Source organism: Salarias fasciatus, chromosome 14 (assembly GCF_902148845.1).
Source record: "Salarias fasciatus chromosome 14, fSalaFa1.1, whole genome shotgun sequence".
Classification (NCBI taxonomy): Eukaryota; Metazoa; Chordata; class Actinopteri; order Blenniiformes; family Blenniidae; genus Salarias; species Salarias fasciatus.
In genome coordinates this window covers 36,104,424-36,124,122 of record NC_043758.1, presented here as the reverse complement: position 1 = coordinate 36,124,122, position 19,699 = coordinate 36,104,424, and the positions used below count along the sequence as shown (strand labels likewise).

Sequence of the window (19,699 nt, the reverse complement as noted above, 5' to 3'; positions counted from 1 at the left end):
CTTCCCCTATATATATGAAAAAGGAGCACTTTTATTATGACCACGATCTAAAGTTACACACAGAAGCTAAAAAGTAGCACAATTTAGCACTGCATTAATATATTCTTTGAATTTTGATTTAAAAACATTCAAATGCAGGAACGTAAATTAAAAAAAGTTTCACAAACTAAACTTCATAAACTGTGTGAAGTGGAAACCTTGTGTTCTTGTGCAGGAACGGCTTTTTAATTCACTGCTGCGGAGAAGCAGTTCCAGTCCAAACGAGCCAGTTTCCACGAAAAAAAAAACAATGACAAGAAAGCACCACAGGGTAATAAGTCAACAATTACTTTTTATTTAATCGAGTTTACACGATTTTGGTTCTGTAGCAACCTACTGAATATCTCTAATGAAGTGCAATTGTACTCAAGCCGGTTACAGTTGAGAGCAATGACAGGCACACGTTTTGTGCAAATAGAACAGCGGTGGAACGGCTCCTACACAGACACAGCAGAGGAACATGCCGGAGGAAAACGATACTAAACCTGTTTACACTGACACGAGTTAGGAAGACGTCCCTCCAAAACAACGTCGATCCAAGCCAACACCGGAGAGATGCAACTGAAAAACAACACGTGCGGCGTCGCCCAGCTCCAGGGACGGCCGCCGCCGCCGCCGCCCGTCCTCACTAACAGCACGCCGCGCTTCGCCATTTCAAAATAAAAGCAGAGGCCGAAACTATGAGATGAAAGCAGAAATAAACCCGCTTTAAGAAGTCCCATTTCCAACATGCTTCACTCTCCTGCATGTCTGGCAGCACACTGGCAACGCAAACTACACAGTGTGTGTGCGACATGCAACTTGAAAGCCGTGTGAGACGACGGGCGGCGGGGGGGACTGCAGCTGTGGCGAAGATGCTCCACATCAAAGACTTTCCTAAAGCTGCTTCGTAGCAAACACAGGGACCAGACTCGCGTTGGCTCAGTTCAACATCCACAAACTCGAAGGTGAGAGTTCAGCAACACAGAGACTTAAATCAACTGGAATTATTCTCCAAACATGCAGGAACGCAGGATCATGAAGTGAAGTGGCCGGGTGAGGTGCGGCGGGGGGGGGATTCCAGTACCCGGCGGGTCGCGGAGCCGGGACGCTCCGGGATAACGTCTAACCTCCGCCGACCTCCGTCCCTCCGTCGTCCTTCACAGTGAAAATTTAAGATCGTCCCTGGAAATGCCCGCACTGGTTTGTGCCTAAATCGCATGCGTTTCGGATGGCGTTAACGTCTTCTCCTAAAGTAATTCCACTAATCTGCAAACAAAATACGGTTTTAAATCAACTCTTAAAAGTTCTTTTAAACAGATAATAAGGAAGAAAATGATAATAACCCAAATCTTGATGGGCTGTTAAAGTGGTGCGCGTGTTATGAGTTTTACCAACGAAACCAGAGTCTCAGAACAAGATCGGAGGAAAGCAGATGCATCACTACATTCTACAGCTTTCCTTTCTATCGTACAATCAAGGGCCACACCGAAATCTTTTACAACCTAGAACTTAACGGCATCAACAGAAACTACTTCGGTTCAAATTCAATTCAATGAATTCATTCAAATGGCAACTATTGGAAAAGTAAACTTACTGTAACATACATATTAAATAGTGTATAGTCCATGCAGTTGCGCACGGCCGGTTTTGCATCGTTATGGTATGTCGTTATTAGTGTATGGGAGACATCAGCCACCAGTGCACTTCCGATTCAGGCTCCAGGGGGCGGAGGCCCCTCAGCACCCGGCACACCCTCCTCAGCCAGACTTGAAGAGCAGGATGGCCACCTGGCCCAGGTAGAAGTAGATGAAGTGCTTGGTCTCGTGGGTGACGTAGCTGCCGAAGTTCCTGCCGACGATGCAGTGCCAGGTGGGGTTGTACTTCTTATCGAACTCCTGGTGAAAGAAGAAACCGGTCAGTTAGCAACGATCTGATGTCTGATGTACTGCTGATTATTTCCAGAGGACCAACTGTAATCGTTATTTTTTTCCTTGTTCTGGGAACACTGGTGAGCTCTGAGCAGCATTCCACTGCAGTTAGAAACGCACGGATTCAGTAGCTTTTAGGCTGCAGCAAGATTTTCACTGGTCTGAGCCCCTTTCACAACATAGAGTAGAAGTTTAGTGATGAAGATTAAAATGAAAAGACCTGCCCCGCCAGGTTCAATGAGGCTGCTCAGGATTCAGGTATTGCCACTGTGCAATGCAACAATGACAATAAATCAATACTTCAAATCATACTTTATGCAGGGTTTTGCCTTTTTTAATCCGTTTATTTTATGCATTGTTTGACCTTTTCCACTGCAGCTATTTAATTTTTACATCATTTCTGAGCATTTGCACCAAAGACCCAGGCTTACATGGACAGTACAGGGTGAATTTGAATCACTAATCAAATCCAATTTTATTTTTTTAAGATCTTGAAATCTTTAGTAATGTATTGAAATAACTTTTGTTTCAACTCCACTTATTCTTATTTATTCATCTTTGTTTTCCTAGTATCTTGCTTAAACACTCCTTAAAGGAAGAGTTTTGCATCGGCAGTAAAAACAATAAATCTTGCGGTAATTAGCAGTCTAGTTGTTCATGTTTCTCTTGCAGTGGCGGCTGTAAAGCCATTTCCTGGGACTTTTCTCAGAGCTCATTGTGAATAAAGCTGTAGATTTTGCGTTTCTGTTTGGACACACTGCTTTGTGCTTATTACCATCTGTTATATCATGCTCTACGTTCTCCAGGAGTCGTTTACTACACGCTCGCCATGTCATTTAGGAAAAGGCATTCCCCTGACCCCCCCACGAAGCGCTCTGCTTCCACTTTGGGTGAGTAGAGTCATCTTAAGGAGGATTATGGGTAAATCTACGAGTGCTGCTGGTGGTTGAAACACCAGAGCGTCATCTGCGTCCTTGGATTGTGTGAATGTAAGATGTGTAAAGGCAGTGAAGTGCCAGCTGCTGAGCCTCCACCCCCCTGCTGCCCGCCCTCACCTTCTTGATGTAGGCTGCAATGTCCTTCTCTATGTTGTACTTCTCCATGGCCTGCGTGGCACAGTCCACGGCGTCCTGCTGCATGTCCTCCGACATGTCTGCATTCTTGATCACAGCCTTCCTGTCAGTCATGGCTGAGGATGAGGAGGAGGAGGAGGAGGAGGATGCCTGCTGAGGAAGGCACGTTCACTCAGACGTACTGCACTGAAAATGAACACCGCACGTGGTGATGCTGAGGATGAGGATGGTGGAGATGAGGATGGTGTTAGGCCAGTCTCGGGGAGTGTTGCCGTTTGGGCAGCATCGTGCACAACTTAAAACCGGTGTGTTTCTGTGCAAAACGCCGGACCGGTCGACGGCTTGAGCGTTGCATAGATTGGCTGCGAAACTTGATACAGGTGGAGTTAAATTACTTTGGGATTAAAGCAGCTCGTGCACGAAGGGAGCAGAAACTATTAAAAGGCATGCAGATGATTACGGGGGAGGCGCGTGCAGCCTGTGCACAAATCTGGCCGTCAAATGCATGAACACATACAGTAGAACACCAGGCACACGGCAAACTCGCAGCGGAAACATGCCAAAACGTGCAAGCCTGGTTTTTCCTTTTCTTTATTTTTCCCCTCACATAAAAGAAAAAATCTACTACTCACCTTTTTATTTATTTTTAATCGAGCTGCCTCAAAGCTTTCCAAAAATATGTTGCGTCCAGCCGGGGGCAGGGAAGCTTTAGATGATGCTGCGGCTAATTGCTTGTTAAAGATTTACACAATAAGCATGTAGGTAGGCTGGCTGCGCCGAGCTGCCGATAAGCCCCGCCCCTCCAGCGCAGGACGCGCGCTGCGATTGGCTGGCCGCAGCCTCCCCGTGCGGCGCAAGCGTTTTTCTCCAGCTCCCGTCTGCCGGCATCTTATTTCATCCCACAATGCAACATTCACAGGACGGCCTGCACGCACCGCGGGCTGGGAGCGGACCGGAAGCGCAGTGGGCAGGAGTTCGATCCACTGATCGATCACAGCTCAGCGTCATGCGCGTGCTTCTACAGGAAAAATCTGACAATATCACCAAAATGTGACGATTCTGAAATGTTGCAGTACTGTGTTTAATTTGTATCTTGAGAGAAGATGCAAATAAAAACAAAACCAAGAAACTCTTGTTTCAAAGTGTTTTATTGAAAATGCTAAGAGAAAAAAAAATTAAGATTAGGCAAAATAAAACATTACAAACTCCTCCCAACCTCCCCAATTTTTATTCCCTTCATACCAGGCATCTACGATTCCATCCTTTGATCCAACTTCCTGGTCCTCAGTTTCGTTTTCTTGTAAAGTAAAGCCATTATCACTGAAAAAAAAAAATTTAAAGAAAAAAGTGGTTGGGGGGCCTAATCCAAAAAAACAAAGAGAAAAAAAAAAAAAAAAAAAAAAGAAGTTGCTCTGGGACTTCCGTTAATTAGTTCTGAAATCAACTCATTTGAATCCTGGAATCTGATCCCGTTCCGAGCAGCCATCCTTGCCTATCCCTTTCCTAATCGATCCACTCATCCAGCTCCAAGGATTGGGATCCACTGAGTCACTCCTCCAATCAAAACCTTGAAATACCAGGAAGAAAATCAGAGGCAGACTGTTAGAATAAAATGTCAAAATTTTTGGGCCTAATTTTAGATTTCCATATTGAGCAGTCATTTCAAATCTAAAGAGAAAAAAATGCCACTGAGCACAAAATGTATCACTCCCTGACATAAAAAATACTGAAAACCAATGAGGACATAAAAGTTAAAAAGCAGGACGCTTTTGCAACAAAATAATGATTCAGATTGGGATTTTTTTTTTTAAAACATTTGACAGCAAAGGTGTTACACTTACATCACAACACTTGATCTAGGACTGCTTATTCTGTCACAGACCAGAGTAGCATGGTAAAACTGGATATATATTATATATAGCAAAGTACAGCACATATGGCTTTGGTAAATGACATGCATGATATGGCAACCAATCAAAACGATCAATTTATGGAATATGAAGCATACCATTGCCTCGACCTGTTTGCTCCTAGATGTCCTATCCTGACCATACAAATGAAATGTGCTCCACAATGGTTTTATTCCAAATCACTTTAATCCTTCTCTTCAGATGTCTAAAGGAAGACACAAGGGTAAAATACAGTTAAGCATCGGGCTTCACATCCAAACAGCCCACCCCAAATTTCCAATGAGAGAAGCCATTTAAAAAAAATGCAATTTTCTGTACTTGCAAAAACATTGAGTGTCGCATCTAACAGCTCAACATTTTTGAAGTTCAACACAGCACAAGTTCTAACGTTGCAAAAAATTGAAAAGGAGAGAAAGGAGGGGGGAGAGAGAGGGAGAAAACATAAAGGACAAAGCTGCTAGAAAGGGAGAAGGAGAGGGAGAGAAGGGGGAAAAGGGGAGGTGGGGGGGGGGGGGGGGTACAGCTACATACCAAGATCAGCCACAAAGACACTGGGACAAGAAATGCAAAAAATTAAAAATAGATAGCTGACATCTGGAGGAACTCAGAGGTAAAAACAGAAGGGGGGGGGGGGGGGGGGGGGGGTACATCAAAAGGGCAAAACATTGGTGATAGAAAGGTTTAGGAACGGGAGCGAGAGCGGCTGTGACGAGGCGAGTAGCGGGGCGATCCTCTGCCACGACCACGGGAATTGCTGCGACTGCGGCTGGCGCTGCGACTGCGGCTCCTGCTCCGGCTGCCACGGCTGCGGGAGCGTGATCTTCCGTAACTTGGGCTGCGGGGACCATCTAATTTCACACGAATGTAAGCGGTCTCTCCCTGGCGGACACAAGAGAACTTGACATTGAAAAGACGACACTCCTACCTGTGGCGGAAATACCAAAGACTGGAGAGAAGGGCCGGGGCGTGTGTTCGGGACATGTAGCCCCAGTACTCACCTCCACACAGCACAGAAACATTATCCATGAGAGTCAATCAAAGCGGCACACATACCTCATGTGAACGGAATTTGGTGTTGTCCAGCTTTCGAACGGCATAGGTCATGTCTTCTTTGCGCACAAATTCTACAACTCCGGTTCCATCTCTATAAACGTCGGCGTAGCAGACGTCGCCGGCCTCACGCATGTGGTCCTTTAGGTCCTGCCAGCTGCCGCTCTGAGGAAGCCCTGCGAGACGGCGACACAGTGAGCTTTCAGCAGCGTTTACATGCAGATATGTATGTTAGGTCTGCACCAACAAGTTTGCTTCTCCACAGTTTGCACGAGATTAAAGGACAGCCGTTTGGGTCAACTGTTGCAAATTTCTCCAAGAGGGAATATATATTCGCACAACAAAACAGATTAGTTTTCATGAAATTTAACAAATCCTTTAGAGTGATTTCCACAGAACTCTGGTCTACACTCATTTTACCAGGCTAATTTTCCACTTCCATATTGCCCTACTCAGTTAAAGCACTTCAACTCCTGTTAACCATGTAAATTAAGCTTTCCTGGTACTATTAATCGTTTGCTGAACTGTCAAATGTAAGAATGCATTTAACTGTTTACTGCATCCTGTTGACTTTTTATTACCGAGGGAATGCGGGGTCAAAGGTGAACGAGGCAGAGCGCTTTCTATTGCTCTTCCATGGTAACGAACACTGCCTTGTGTTACATGACACTTCGTAATAATGTGATAGGTTGGATAAGATGTCACAACAGGTTTAATACATGACTGAAAGACACAACCAGTCTGGCAGTTAGAGTCATTTGCAAGTTGAAATTCTCTGGTTGCAGTAATGATTGAACCTCAGCTTTACTGGAGAGCTGTAACTTTAGAGTCTTAGAAACACGGTTTCCAACACGTAAGGGTAAAACAACTTCCTAGAGAATATGACAACATGAATGAATTAAACCTACTTTTTTCAGTTGAGAATTGTGAAGTAAAGTTATTAAAACAATAGCTACTCTATTCTGGTCATCAATACCTGCACAAGTTTGTTGTGAGTGAGGTTATGAACACTGAAAAAATAATTATTGATATTCTGCATGTATAATAGTGACATTCTCCCACTGAAACACATACTTCATGTGCACTTCCTGCTTTCAAAAGAGAAAGCAAGCTTTACCACCACCCACAAGGAGACACGGTCAAATGGCTCTGAAGTTCACCAGAGGGAAATCCATATTAACACAGCTCTTAAATTAGATGCAAAACAATGTTTCAGGCAGCCGTGCACAAAGACAGGTTGATATAATGTCCATGCCAGATGCCTGACTCGCTATCTCACTTGTGCTGCACGCTTACCCGACACAACGACCCTGTACTCGGATCGTCTGGACGGGGGCCCGTATCTTCCTCTGGGCGCCCCGCCGATTCCGCTGAAGCCGCCTCTGGAGCCCCTGCCGCTCCGGGGAAACTCCACACGTAGTCTGTAGCCGTCGTAGTCATAACCATCCCGTCCATAGACCGCATCGTCGGCGTCCCTGGCGGAAGAAACAAAATCGCACTTCAGATACAAATGAGGAGATGGTAAGGCAGAGTTGAAGCGCCCACGGACGGAGTCAGCCATGTTAGCGGAGCTAGCCTGGTCTCACATCAGGCTGATAATCCGTCCTGCAGACATGCACGCAAGTTAACCACTTTCGTTTCGTTTCCAGACACGTGCGGTTGTGTGAAGGCAATTACCAACCAGAGGAATGCAGAAAGAGGCAAGAACTTTCACGTGTGAACGCACCGAGGCAAGGCTGAGCGATGCTCGTGTTTACAACATGGGCACAAACAACGCAGTGCACGAGAGGTGCAAGGGCGTCGATATCACCACACAGCTGCACCAAAACATGCTTTTACAAGACATCTGGAGTTGAGACAGACGAGGAGGACCAACAAAGGTTACCACGTGCTTCCTCGCAGAACAATGTTAAAACACGAGTCCAGTTAGCAGCACAATGGGGGCTGCTTGGGGCCTAGCGTGCTGGCCGCTAGCCGCTCACCTCGGGTCCTCGAACTCAATGAAAGCGAAAGGCGGCCCTCCTCTTCGGTTCTTCAGGTCGATGTCTCGGATGGTGCCGTATTTGTAGAAAACATCCTCCACGTCTTTGGTGCGGATGTCGGGAGGCAGGTTTCCCACGTAGATTCGGCAGTCGTTGTTCCCTGCGGGGCCTCGCACGACACCCGACATAGCGGCTAACGCGCTACTCTCGAAGCTAGCGTCTGTCGTTTTTGCGCGTGAGAGGTCGTAAAACTGCGACGGCGGGACTGCACGCGGCAAGTGGCTGCAGATCTTCGCAAAAAGCAGCAGAAGCAAGGAAAACGCGTCGATTTACACTCCAACGTGGAGGGCTTGTAGCTTCACGGGGGAGACAATACCCTCAGAGCGGCGCCGTTCGCCTCCTGTTTTGCTTCAGGACCCGCGCGCCCCCCGTCCGAGACGTTCATGAATCTGGGAAACAGCGCAGCCAGCCGGAGCGGACGAGTCATCCGCCGCGTAAAATAGTGCGCTCACATGGGCGCGGGTCAACCTGCAACAGGCTGAGATTAATTTCACTCAAACAGCTTAAATAACGTGCTCCTGAATGTTTATTTCTGATGGGTTTGTACGGTATATTGTGATAAAGATTATTATATAACGGTATAACGGTATAACGGTATAATAATAATAATAATAATAATACTAATACTACTACTAATAATAATAATACTTTAATAGCACAAAACTTTTTGTCTGTTCTTGCTTTCGCTTTATTACAGGCAAGTGAATATAAGAATTCATCAAGATTAAAAGAATGTGTGAAACAGCATGGGCGTGACTGACGCGGGGACATGTCCCCGCGCTTTTCCTGTCTGTCACATCTGTCCCCCACACTTTTTCCAGCTGTTCCAAAGTACAATCCATTACTAACATGCGGTGACGTGTTTTTCCAGCCGTCTTCAAACGCACCGTGAGCGCCGCTGATCAGCCAGAGAAAGTAAAACACAAAAAACTTTGCAGTTTTTCCCCCAAACAAACCGTGTAAGCTGAGTAATACTGCTTCATACAGATAATCTTAGATAATCTAAACGGTCACCAGCTATATGCCAGTATATTGAATATATCATGCTACGCTATAATTCGACAACAAATAGAATGTATTTCTTTTTTTTTTTAAATATAACTTTTTTTATTTTAGTTATATTATTGCTTCTGCTTTGGTCCAAGACAGATCGAGAACAAATAATATCTGATTAATCAAGAGATGATTGATTTCCTCAGTTGAAATACAAAAACTGATATGAATGTTGAAAGATTTTTATTTAGACATTTTTATTTATTCTCAGATATTATTTAAGTCCAGCATTATTTGTATTCCTAAACACGGCATGTATAGGTCATGCTGTTTTTATTTATCTTCATTATATCTGCACATCTGCTCTGTCACATTTGACTAAAATGTTGTTGTTTAGTGTTGTGTCTCTTCATGTGTTCATGCCAAGAAATGAATTTATGTAGTTTATTACCCTGTCACCGTGTCACTTGCTGATTGTCATTTTGAATTATTAAGTTGTTTTTAATAATACTCTTTGCTTACATTTGGGGCCTGTTCCCACCTGTGAAGCCCGTATTCCTCTAACATGAAGTTTCAAGATTATTAAGATAATTTAATTTATGTGATAAGGTTTGTGAAGTTGTCAACATTTCTCAACCGCAGAATGCAATGGATTTACAAGAAAAGTGTGAAAGGAGAAGTTTGAACGACTTTCCAGAAATGCGAAGCAGTTAAACATAAATGAACATATGTGATGAAAGTAATTCTAGATACTCAAGTAAAGACGTGAATGCACACATGTTTATATAGTTTAAAGGAAATCTCATGCACAGACATGTTGAAATGGTGTTCAAAAAAAAACTATGTGCTTTGTCAATATCCTTTAAAAAAGTAACTTTTTTTTACAGTTTTCCTTATGATGTGAGACTGAAGAAAAATACTGAAGTGTTGCTGAAAAACAGCTTCCAAAAAATACTGAGTGAATTAGGGCTCGAAAAGTTTATATAGAGTCTTCATAGAGTTTAAATTCCATAAATCCTCATTCACACAAATATCAAAAGCATCACTGTATACTGTTTTATTGCTTAAATGTTCACATTTACATCAGCTTTCATCAGACTGCTACAGAACGCTAACACACCTCACACGTTGTGCCTGGGAACGGAAAATGCTCATCAGAATTCAGCTAATCCTCATATTTCTGTTTGTGCATATTTCTAACAAGATATATACTAAACCTACAGCGAAGAAATCCACTCAGACTCACAGAGGAACTAAATCACAGTCACTAAACATCCAGCCACTCTTGCGATCTGATTGCCCTCTCACAGGAAACAATGCTTTACAGTTATTATCCACATTTACTTGCAAGGCATTAAAAACTCAAACAGTTGAAGCTAAGTGCAGGAATGTAATGCTGAGTGCAGTGTTTTCATATTTCAGCCATCGTGCTGCTACAGGAACACAGTGCACGTCCATATAGTGACACACGTAAAGCAAACATCTTCCATTCTGTACCGTGCATTAGAAATACCCAAGGCCATGAGCTGATTGTCCTCCTTTGTGAAGGTGGGAGAATAAAAACATGCTGCCAGCTGTTTGTCTTCCATCATCATGCGTGATCCCTACATCACGACGCCTCGGCGACACATGACTCAGTAAAATGGATGGCGGTTAAAGTGGGGCTTCTTGTTGTGCTCAGTAAGCGTGGCAGGAGCCGTAGCTACGCTGTCCAGCGTCGCTGTAGTTTTCACCGCCGCTGTACTTCCCCTGACAGGCCAGACTGTTGACCTGAGGACAGAGCAGAGCCAGACAGCGTGTCAAACACATCCTCACTCAGTCTTTTCATCTCTTTGAATGCCCGCGGGGGGGGGTTACCTCCGCCCGCTTGATGAACTGCTCGGTGGCAGCCTTCTCGTTCTCCTTGTGTCCCCTCCAGGCTCTCAGGGCCGACGCCTGCAGGGCGCGGCCGAACGAGAAGGTCAGGGTCCAGGGTTTGGGCAGGGGGCAGAGGTTGATGGCGTTCAGGTGGATGGAGGCCTCTTCTTCGCTCTGACCTCCGGAGAGGAACGCCACTCCTGTGGGAGGCAGCGGAGGAAATCACATGTCAGCAAGTAGAAGTCTATCTTAGCCGACAACACATCTTAAATGCTGGAGGAGTAACTCCAAAATCAGCTCTTCCTGCCACAACTCGCAGATCTCCTCACTACTCTGGACCCTAATGTCTTCATTTACCCGTAAACACCCTTCAATATAACCCCACATATATATTGTAAGAGAGAGAGAGAGGCTTCAACCAGTGGCAAAAGGTGATTATTGAATTTTATGTTAGAGTTTTATTCTCTCAGAGCATTTTTCTACTCATTTGCTGACTTCCTGTTTGGAATCCAGGAGTATTGCTCATCTTGAGGGACTGATGTATCGCTAACTCCTCCATCAGCTAAATTTTCTGTTGTTTCCTCCTGTTGCCGTGGGAAATCAAGTCTGGCTGCTCTACCTGTGACCGCCGGAGGGACAGTGCGGCGGAGGGCGGTGAGGGTTGCCATGGCGACCTCCTCGGGGCTGTACTTGGTGGGGCAGCTGTGTCCAGGAGTGACCATGTTGGGTTTGAGCAGGCTGCCCTCCAGGTACACGTGGTGGTCCGACATGGCCTTGTAGACGGCGGCCAGGACCTGCCACACGGAGAGACGGGACTGCTTGACCCTTCAGGTCACACTGCTGCCCAGGTACGGCACGCAGAGCAACGCTACCTTCTCAGTGACGTACTGGCTGCGTTTCAGGTCGTGGTCGCCGTCGGGCAGAATCTCCGGCTCTATGACGGGCACGATGCCATGCTGGCCAGATAGCGATCGATTATGGAACAGTTTAACGTCTCAGACCTCACAGACAAACCGTCGTTCTTCGTCACGCGTACCGACCTGTTGGCAGATGCTGGAATAGCGTGCCAGCACGTTGGCGTTCTCCGTGATGGCCAGCTGAGAAGGGTTGGCCTCGCTGAGCTTCAGCACACAGCGCCACTTGGCAAACACGGCTCCGTCCTTCTTGTACTGGGCGCAGCGCTCGGACAGTCCGTCCAAACCTGCCGGCAGATCAGACGCCATTGACTTTCTACTGGTCGAAAGGTCACTGCGAGGAGGTGAGCAGCATCTGTCTGACCCTGAGTGGTGGTTTCTCCACAGGTTCCCGCCAGAGGGACAACGCCTTTGTCCACCTGAGGAAGAAAGGACAAAGGTTTTTAAGTTCTTATGTGCAGAAAGAGGTAAATGTTGGTTCAGTACAGTGCAGGACATTTAGTCCAACCTTGACCCCGACCAGGATCCCTCTGTCCCTGATCATTTTGACAAACGAGACGCCGCTATCGGAGTGCTGGTACAGCGTCTCGTGGAAGAAGATGACCCCTCCGATGCAGCCGTTGATCCGGTCGTCGGCGCTGAAGAGGATCTGGCGGTACTGCCTCCGGTTCTCCTCCGTGTTCTCCACTCCCACCTGGGCCAGCCTCTTGGCCATGCTGCCTGCAGGGGAGACACCAGACGGCGCGCTCTGAGCCGGATGCTTGCTCCTTTATTCCTGCTCATATGAAGTAAAGTCTGCTACGGACCGACAGACTCATCTGCTGCCAGGATGCCCTTCCCGGGAGAAACGATGCGCCGAGCCGTCTCGTGGAGCTCCCTCTTCTGAGCTTCAGACAGCGGCGGGAACTGGTGCGTCATGCTGAGCGACTCCTGAAAGCTCTGAGAGAAGCTGTGAACACACGTTTAGTTCCTCATTAGAGCCTAAAGATGTATGAAGATGAGTAAGGAGATAAACGATCTGTGACCTATTTCTCTGTCTCTGTCTGCTTTAGCTGTGATAAAAGATCCTCGTCCTAATTGGTGTTTTCTTAATGGGAAATAAATCTGCTCAGGGATCAGCGGCTCCAGCAATTATTCTTCAGAGACAACAAGAGTAGTTTTTCTTTAATTCAATTAGTAAGTCTCAGAGGTTTGGGTCTCACGTTTCCTGAATTATTTAAAATAAAAAGTTAAAATGATCAATGAACAGATTCACAAAGTTCCCTTTTGAAGAGAAGTTCCTTCAAGTAGATTTAAGGAGACGTTTGATCCTGATCCAGGGTAAAGAGGGGTGAGTGGTTACCTGTCGGAGACCCGGTCCGGTCCGCAGATGTGATGGAGAGTGACGGAGTCTCTCTCTCTCCTCCAGTTTGTATCCACCTCAAGTGTGTCACTCCTCATTAGTGAGATCCTCTGGGCGGAGCCTGGACGCCCACTTCTGCCCCACATGCACAGAAAATATCGATGAATCATTGCTCCCATTAATCATAGTGATTATCTTTTCTGTCCTTCTTTTATTTTTTTAACTTGGATTGCGGACATTTTCACCACTTTGCAGCAACATCCAGTCCATGCAGCACCCTGAAAGAACTGAGCCAGTCTGAACCGGTGACCTTCAGGCTGCGTTCTAAACACATGCAGTGTTTAGTCAGAAGCCTGGACCCCCATAGCAACCTAATTTAAGTGTCTCACCACACCCCGGGGAGTGCTATTTTTATTCTAATTAGCAAAACTGTGCCCAGAGGAAGGTTTCAATCCTCCCGGGGATTCTGCCGTCACCCTCCTGTTCGGCGGGGTGTTGTGGTCTCAGAGCAATTCCTGCACTCGGTGGCTTCTCCGCTGAGCTCTGAACTGTGAAGAGGGTGACGGGAACATTTCAGAAATAGAAACAACTTCCAGGTTCTGGTCAGTTTAAATGAACGTGGTAAGAGGGCCCAGATTAGACTGAAATGAGGACATAGTTTCCCTTCCGAGGAGGACATTTGTAATCTTTATTTGCTTATCTTTTTAGTGCACATGCTCTGCTGGCTTCCTGCTGTTGAAGGTGCAGAAACGTTGTTTATCTGCTGTGTGTCACACTAAGAACCGAATGGTAATGGTGCATCTCTGAGAGGTAAAAAGCATAAAGTGTTTTATATCTCGTATGACGTGAAGACTGTTCTCTGCCGTGTGTTCTGTTAGGTGAAGTGATTCCTGCTCACCTGCTGCTTCAGGAGACTCCTGTTTCCACCACAGTGGGTCAGTGTGCCTCTGGAAGCAGATGTGGGTCACTGGACCTCCATTCACCGTACAGCCACAACACAGACAGGGTGGACCTGCCGAAGACAGGGGCCTGAGAGGGAATCCAATGTCAGGAGGCAGCCGGAGGACAGGAGATGCGGTTTTAAATAGACACACTGCTTCCAGAGGCACGGCAATTAGACATGACTGCCTCCGCTGGGACCCTCCACTTTCTCTGTTCCCCAATTAAAAGCGTTTAATAACGCTACTTTATCTCGTCCTCAATTTTCTGTCCTATTATGGGCGTCCTCAGTGGGTTTGTGAGTGCTTTTTTAAATAGGCCAACCCAAGGTTGGAAGCTGGCCGTGATGACTCCAGGTGAAACACACACCTCCAGCAGATATGAAACACTGCTCCGAGTGTGTGGAGTAAAGCCGAGCGTGAGAAGGAGAAACTTTCACCAAAGGGATCAAAAAGTGTTTGGGGTTGTGGGGTGCTGGGGCCCAGCCCAGAAGGCTAGGGGCTATTCCAGGGCAGGGAAAGGTCACTGGTGTGTGTGTCTGTGTGTGTTCTGCCTTTTGAGGGTTCCCTCCAACCCTGATGTAGATAAAGGAGGCAAGAAAGGATTGAAATAATTAAAGTTTGACATAGTTTTGAGCTCCAAAAATGATTTCTTAAACAAAAATACCCAAGACAATCAGCTTAGCAGCTGAAAAAATATTGTGAAAGGAACCTTTTACTACATGAAAAGAACCAAAATTAACAATTCAATCCAAAAGGATCAATACTTTACTCTCCGATTATAGACAATGTACAAAAATCAGCGGTTGCTGGTCAGCGGGTAATAGTTTTTAGTTTCTGAGACAGGCGGTGAAGACAGCAGGATTGTAGAGACTTAATGAAGCCATGATTAAACAGATAAGAAGGCAGGAGCCCCAGAGGTGACATCTGCACACACACTCGTGTTAACGGCGTGCGGAGATTAAAGCGTCGGCTCTACAGCGGCGTTCAGGAACACGCCGGTCGGAGCGGGAGGGGGTCAGAGGGCGTCGTGGGGGACTGGAGGGTCCGACTGGAGTCAAAGTCATCAAAGTGGTCCGCGGCGGCGCCTCTCCTGGATTTGGCGGCCCAGTCAGGACGGCTCCGGAGCTCGAGGATGAAGTCCACCGGAGTCTTCTGCAGCAGGTAGGAGTCGAACGAGGCGCCGCGGAAGAAGGCCTGCGTCTTCAGACTGTCCAAGTTACGAAGGCGCTTCATGGGAGTCTTGCACAAAAGCTGCAGCAGAAAGAAGTAAGGCTGTTAAAAGCAAGTGAAAATGCATAAAAAGAAGTGTTCGGAGTCTCCTGACCTCAGTGAGCAGGACGCTGAGAGCCGAGCTGAGGGCTGGAGGAAGGCTGTAAGAACAGCCAGTCACCTTCCTCAGCATGATGCTGTGGTCCGGCTCCGCAGGAAGAGGGAACTGCAACAGCAGGAACAGGCGTGTGCCAAATAAACAACAACAACAACACAAAGCCTCCATCACACACACGGCTGGCGGGTTTTACCTCTCCTGTCACCAGAGCGAACAGCATGACGCCCAGAGACCACCAGTCTGCAGCGTGGCTGTAAGGACCGCCGCACAAAACCTCAGGAGCTGCTCAGAGGAAGAAAGCCACGATGAAGGGACAAACAACGAAACACAAAACACGTCTCAGGTGCATTCGATCCACATCTGGGTCGACTGAATCCACAGGGAGCGAAACAAACGGCCGACACTCAGAAGCTCCGGGGAGCAAACCCTCACCCATGTACTGGATCGTCCCACAGATCGTGAACGCCCGTCCTCCTCGCTCCAGCCGGCGCGAGAGTCCAAAATCAGACAAGCGGAGGTGACCTGAATCGACGCAGGAAGTCACACACTTCAACAGAGACCATTAAACATTTTTCAATGTCCTGATGGAACATGTTTCCCTCTTAATGTCTTTTACTGTGGATTCAACTGATTTCATCAAAACAGAAAAAGTTTTACCTCGATCACTTAAAAGAACGTTTTCCATCTGAAAAATCAGGGGGAAAAAAATCACCAAAATAGTACAGAAACATAAAAATGTTTAGTAACTTGACACACTAATCAGCCATCATAATGACCACTGGTGGATGAAGTGAGTGGAGTATACGTTTGATCTTGGAAGCTCATGTATTGAAGGCAGAGTGAGAAGAGGCTGGCTGTAATAATAAAGCTCTCAGGATGGACAGTCGGTTGTTTGTGGGTCTGCACAGCTGCAGAGACTCAGAGGAGGGAGGTGTTTTCAGGAGTCCGGGGTGTTTCTGTGTCTCACACCTGGGGAACACTTTACACTCACATGCACAACGATTCAGGCTCATCTGTTAATGTGCATTTTAGAAATATCAGATCATACCTTGATGTCTCTGTGCACGATTCCCAAGTCATGTAGGAAGCCTAGAAATGTCAAGCAGAAAGACAGACTGCCTGAAGTGGTCTGTTGAAAGCTTTGAAGTGTGACCCTGTGTCCGTATGAAGGTCAGGGAGATGAACTCTAACCCAGAGCGCTGCCCAGCTCTGCAGCCAAGAGTCGGACCTCCACCTCCTCAAAGCGTCCTTTCAGCAGCCAGCAGGTGTACAAGTCTCCACTGCTGCAGAAGTCCCACACTGCACCGGAATACACACACACGCACACACACACACACACAGGTTTTTAGGCGTCTCTGAAACTTAATGCTGTTCAGCAAAACCTGAAATAAAAGGTTGACGGAAGAAAACGGCAAAACAAACAAGGGGAGGCTGATCCGCGCGCTGCTGGGAACAGAGACACACCGGGAACAAGGCAGAGTTAAACACACTCATGCTTTGGCGGCTCTGAATACGAACGCCCAGGATCTTGAGGGCTGAACGGATCAGAGGGAGACACGGCTGGAAGACATGCAGACTGCAGCCGCACCGAGCAGAGCCCAGCTTTACCCGCTGCTCGCATTAGATGGCAGTGTACCTCCTCGGCATCCACCCCTGACATTCAGCAGCAGCAGCATGTTTCTACAGGATCAGGGGGGTGGAGGGTGGAGGAGGAGGGAGGGGGGGGGGGGGGGGGGGGGGCTGGACATACAGGGGTGAGGCCAGGAGGAGAGGAGAGGAGCGGGTCCCACTCAGCCATCGTCTAAACTCAGTGACTCACTAATGAAGAGGTGGCGCTCAGTCTGCCAGCAGTCCTGCAGATTGTGGATGAATGGGTGTTTGAGCTGCCGCTGCACACACACACACACACACACACACACACACACACACACACACACACACACACACACACACACACAGATCGACAGTGAATGTAACAGAGAAGGACAGCGAGCTTCGAAGGGTGACAAGTGATAGACAGAAGGAAGAAGAATTCTTCTCGAAGTCATCATTAATCATTTGCATCTCCCGAGTCAGACGGTTTGTAACAGCCAGTGGAGGTAATATCTATCACCCGGTCACCTGGATGATAACCTCTTCTTTGGACTGCTGCAGCGCTCCGTCCTTCAGGATGGACGACTTTGGCAGAACCTGAAACAGAAAGCGACTGTCTGAATAAGACGGACGTAGCAGTGATGAGAGCGGCCGAGCTGACCTTCACTGCGTACGTCTGGCCTCTGCTGGCGTCCCGGACCCTCAGGATGGGTCCGTACGAGCCTCTGGCGATGCAGCTCAGCACCTGCGAGCACAGAGACCGTCATCCCTGTGGGTTCGTCAGCAGCGTCTCTCGGCCTCCTTCGCTCACGCACCTGGAAGCGGTCTGGTCCAGGAAGCTTCCGGTGGGGGAACTCGGGGAGGAAGAGGCCGATGGAGGCCGGAGGAGTTTCCTCCGGAGCCTCGGCACCGTCGCCAGGAGGCAGAAGGAGTCCCGGGACGGGCGGAGACACAGGGCGGGAAAACACGGCCGAGTGCGCCAGGCGCTGAGCCAGGGAGACGGCCACCGTGGACAGGAAGCCGTGGCTGAGGCGGCGCTGAGCTCCCCGCCTCTGTCAGGGATGGAGACGCCGGAGTCAGGGTGTTACTGCGTAGCACTGCTTTAACAGGAGAAATTCCTCCAGAAGATACCAGTGGATTCTAATCTGTCATGTAAATTGAAATTTTTTATACATTTTAAATGCACTTTTTAACTTTATAGCACACACGTGTAATTTCTTTGCTTGCTGAACACACAGTGGCTGAGATAGGACCGGCTGGAGATCCCAGTGGCTCTGGTCCGTTCAAGGCTGCTGGACGATAAATGAACGGCCGGATGGACGGACGGATGACACCAGTGTGTGAGGACATGGTTTCTGTGATCGTTTAGTTTCTGCACATCAGAAATGGACCTTAATACATATAGAATATGAAGATTAATTCACTTTGCATGTTCTCAATTGAGGAAAACAACCTGTTAAAGCCTGGATTTTCAAAGTAAAAGATGTGTCCTGTAGCAGCCTGAAAGACAGCTTTAATTAAAGCATAGATTTAATGCTTGAGTAATGTATTATGGGAGAGGAGGTTAACACGCACACAAGTACGTTTATATTTGATTCAAAATAGCCACAGTCATTGTGTGTCAGTGTCAGATACACTGAGTTTGGGTGGAGTTTTAACAAAAGAAGAATAAAGAGGGATTCCATCATAACACAAGATCAATATGGAACCATAACTTGAACATAACTCACACTAATAATTCTTAATAATCTCCTCCATCTCTGGCCTCTTCTTCCTGACAGAGTTTTTTGTCCTGAAGGAGATCCTGGTATCTGACCTGGAGACACCTCTGCCGTGCTGGGCTGATCCGGAGCTGGACATGGGGACTCTGGCTCAGAGCTTCTGCTCTGTTAACCTACACTGAGCTGCATGACTCTGATCGGACTGACTCTCACCCTCCTGTGAGCCAATCCATGCTCCCTGAAGCATCAGTGGGCTCACCTCTCACTTCCTCTAGACAAATCAAAAGAGCTGCTCTCAGTTTCAAGTACAGAGCTGCATGTTAAAAACACCCACCCCTGCCAGACACTGTTTAGTGTTAGTGGGTTGATCCAAGATCCAGGGTTCATTTTTAATTGGGCCACATATTAACGGTTTGTCTGATGAAGATGGCTTTTAAAGAAGAGATATTTCCCCTGTAGAGTGTGGAAAAGAAAACCTGGACACCCCTGACAAGGTATCCTGTCATGATATTTTGCAACTTTTGATTTCATCTGCAAATATATGAATGCAATAAATATTTTTGTGATGTGTGTCCAGTTTTGATAACCTCCATGTGAGATGAGGAGGAAAGCGGGTTAACACTGAACTCTGTCATGATTTGCAGAACTGATGAAGTTGCAACTCTCAGCGTGTTATTAATATGCAGAAAAACACTTAATGATCTTTGTTTTGATGACATCTGAGGCAGATTTACTGATGCAAAGGCAGAATAATAAAACCTCCAGTGAGCATCCTGCAGTCTGCAGCTCCTCAGGAAGGTCAGTGTCCACTTCGCATCTAATCAATGGCTCTATTTTTAAATTCAGCGCTCAGTTTCCTGTAAGAGCAACGCCAGAATGCGCGCGTGATCAAGCATTTCACCGCATTTACAGGACAAAAGCATGTAAACAACAATCTGAACTCACCTCGACGCGCTTACCAATTTCCCCGCCCATCAGAGGGGAGCC

At 47.1% G+C, this 19,699-nt stretch overlaps 4 protein-coding genes across 5 annotated transcripts; all 4 read right to left on the bottom strand.

Moving 5' to 3' along the window:
• Window positions 1–311: 311 nt before the first annotated feature.
• dynll2a (dynein, light chain, LC8-type 2a) lies at window positions 312–3,819 on the bottom strand. Of its 2 annotated transcripts, XM_030107936.1 has the most exons (3): window positions 3,655–3,819; window positions 3,005–3,172; window positions 312–1,916 (listed from the first exon to the last, which is right to left on the bottom strand). In XM_030107936.1, exons 2-3 carry the CDS (start codon window positions 3,134–3,136, stop codon window positions 1,779–1,781), a joined length of 270 nt encoding a protein of 89 aa, XP_029963796.1. In that variant the 5' UTR covers window positions 3,137–3,172; window positions 3,655–3,819; the 3' UTR covers window positions 312–1,778. The 2 variants fall into 2 exon arrangements, with proteins under 2 accessions (XP_029963796.1, XP_029963797.1); XM_030107937.1 differs by lacking the exon at window positions 3,655–3,819 and having other exon boundaries at window positions 3,005–3,175.
• Window positions 3,820–4,832: 1,013 nt separating this feature from the next.
• Window positions 4,833–8,416, bottom strand: srsf1a (serine and arginine rich splicing factor 1a). Its single transcript, XM_030107935.1, has 4 exons — window positions 7,965–8,416; window positions 7,279–7,457; window positions 5,986–6,158; window positions 4,833–5,811 (listed from the first exon to the last, which is right to left on the bottom strand). The coding sequence occupies exons 1-4, from the start codon at window positions 8,150–8,152 to the stop codon at window positions 5,614–5,616; spliced, it is 738 nt and encodes a 245-aa protein (XP_029963795.1). The 5' UTR covers window positions 8,153–8,416; the 3' UTR covers window positions 4,833–5,613.
• Window positions 8,417–10,497: 2,081 nt separating this feature from the next.
• LOC115400211 (fructose-bisphosphate aldolase C-like) lies at window positions 10,498–13,264 on the bottom strand. The gene is made up of 9 exons (XM_030107934.1): window positions 13,131–13,264; window positions 12,595–12,737; window positions 12,297–12,508; window positions 12,153–12,207; window positions 11,915–12,075; window positions 11,747–11,830; window positions 11,494–11,668; window positions 10,875–11,074; window positions 10,498–10,787 (listed from the first exon to the last, which is right to left on the bottom strand). The coding sequence occupies exons 1-9, from the start codon at window positions 13,226–13,228 to the stop codon at window positions 10,695–10,697; spliced, it is 1,221 nt and encodes a 406-aa protein (XP_029963794.1). The 5' UTR covers window positions 13,229–13,264; the 3' UTR covers window positions 10,498–10,694.
• A 1,791-nt stretch (window positions 13,265–15,055) lies between these two features.
• On the bottom strand, window positions 15,056–19,687 carry rskra (ribosomal protein S6 kinase related a). Its single transcript, XM_030107711.1, has 12 exons — window positions 19,658–19,687; window positions 17,807–18,043; window positions 17,653–17,736; window positions 17,520–17,588; window positions 17,218–17,287; window positions 16,590–16,697; window positions 16,447–16,487; window positions 16,056–16,083; window positions 15,831–15,920; window positions 15,592–15,680; window positions 15,396–15,506; window positions 15,056–15,322 (listed from the first exon to the last, which is right to left on the bottom strand). Exons 1-12 carry the CDS (start codon window positions 19,685–19,687, stop codon window positions 15,056–15,058), a joined length of 1,224 nt encoding a protein of 407 aa, XP_029963571.1.
• Window positions 19,688–19,699: the final 12 nt, after the last annotated feature.

What these genes read in the sequence shown, in the direction of transcription:
- dynll2a (XM_030107936.1), bottom strand. Translation starts at nt 3,136, where the DNA reads ATGACTGACAGGAAGGCTGTGATCAAGAATGCAGACATGTCGGAGGAC. An exon ending in TTGCAGCCTACATCAAGAAG is followed by an intron (nt 1,917 to 3,004) that starts GTGAGGGCGGGC and finishes TTCTTTCACCAG; the next exon opens with GAGTTCGATAAGAAGTACAA.
- srsf1a (XM_030107935.1), bottom strand. Translation starts at nt 8,152, where the DNA reads ATGTCGGGTGTCGTGCGAGGCCCCGCAGGGAACAACGACTGCCGAATC. An exon ending in ATTGAGTTCGAGGACCCGAG is followed by an intron (nt 7,458 to 7,964) that starts GTGAGCGGCTAG and finishes TTCTTCCGCCAG; the next exon opens with GGACGCCGACGATGCGGTCT. An exon ending in GTACAGGGTCGTTGTGTCGG is followed by an intron (nt 6,159 to 7,278) that starts GTAAGCGTGCAG and finishes GCCGTCTCGCAG; the next exon opens with GGCTTCCTCAGAGCGGCAGC.
- LOC115400211 (XM_030107934.1), bottom strand. Translation starts at nt 13,228, where the DNA reads ATGAGGAGTGACACACTTGAGGTGGATACAAACTGGAGGAGAGAGAGA. An exon ending in CCGGACCGGGTCTCCGACAG is followed by an intron (nt 12,738 to 13,130) that starts GTAACCACTCAC and finishes GTGTGTTCACAG; the next exon opens with CTTCTCTCAGAGCTTTCAGG. An exon ending in AGTTCATCAAGCGGGCGGAG is followed by an intron (nt 10,788 to 10,874) that starts GTAACCCCCCCC and finishes CTCTGTCCTCAG; the next exon opens with GTCAACAGTCTGGCCTGTCA.
- rskra (XM_030107711.1), bottom strand. Translation starts at nt 19,687, where the DNA reads ATGGGCGGGGAAATTGGTAAGCGCGTCGAG. An exon ending in AGAGCTGGGCAGCGCTCTGG is followed by an intron (nt 16,488 to 16,589) that starts GTTAGAGTTCAT and finishes TGACATTTCTAG; the next exon opens with GCTTCCTACATGACTTGGGA. An exon ending in TGGGACGATCCAGTACATGG is followed by an intron (nt 15,681 to 15,830) that starts GTGAGGGTTTGC and finishes TCCTCTGAGCAG; the next exon opens with CTCCTGAGGTTTTGTGCGGC.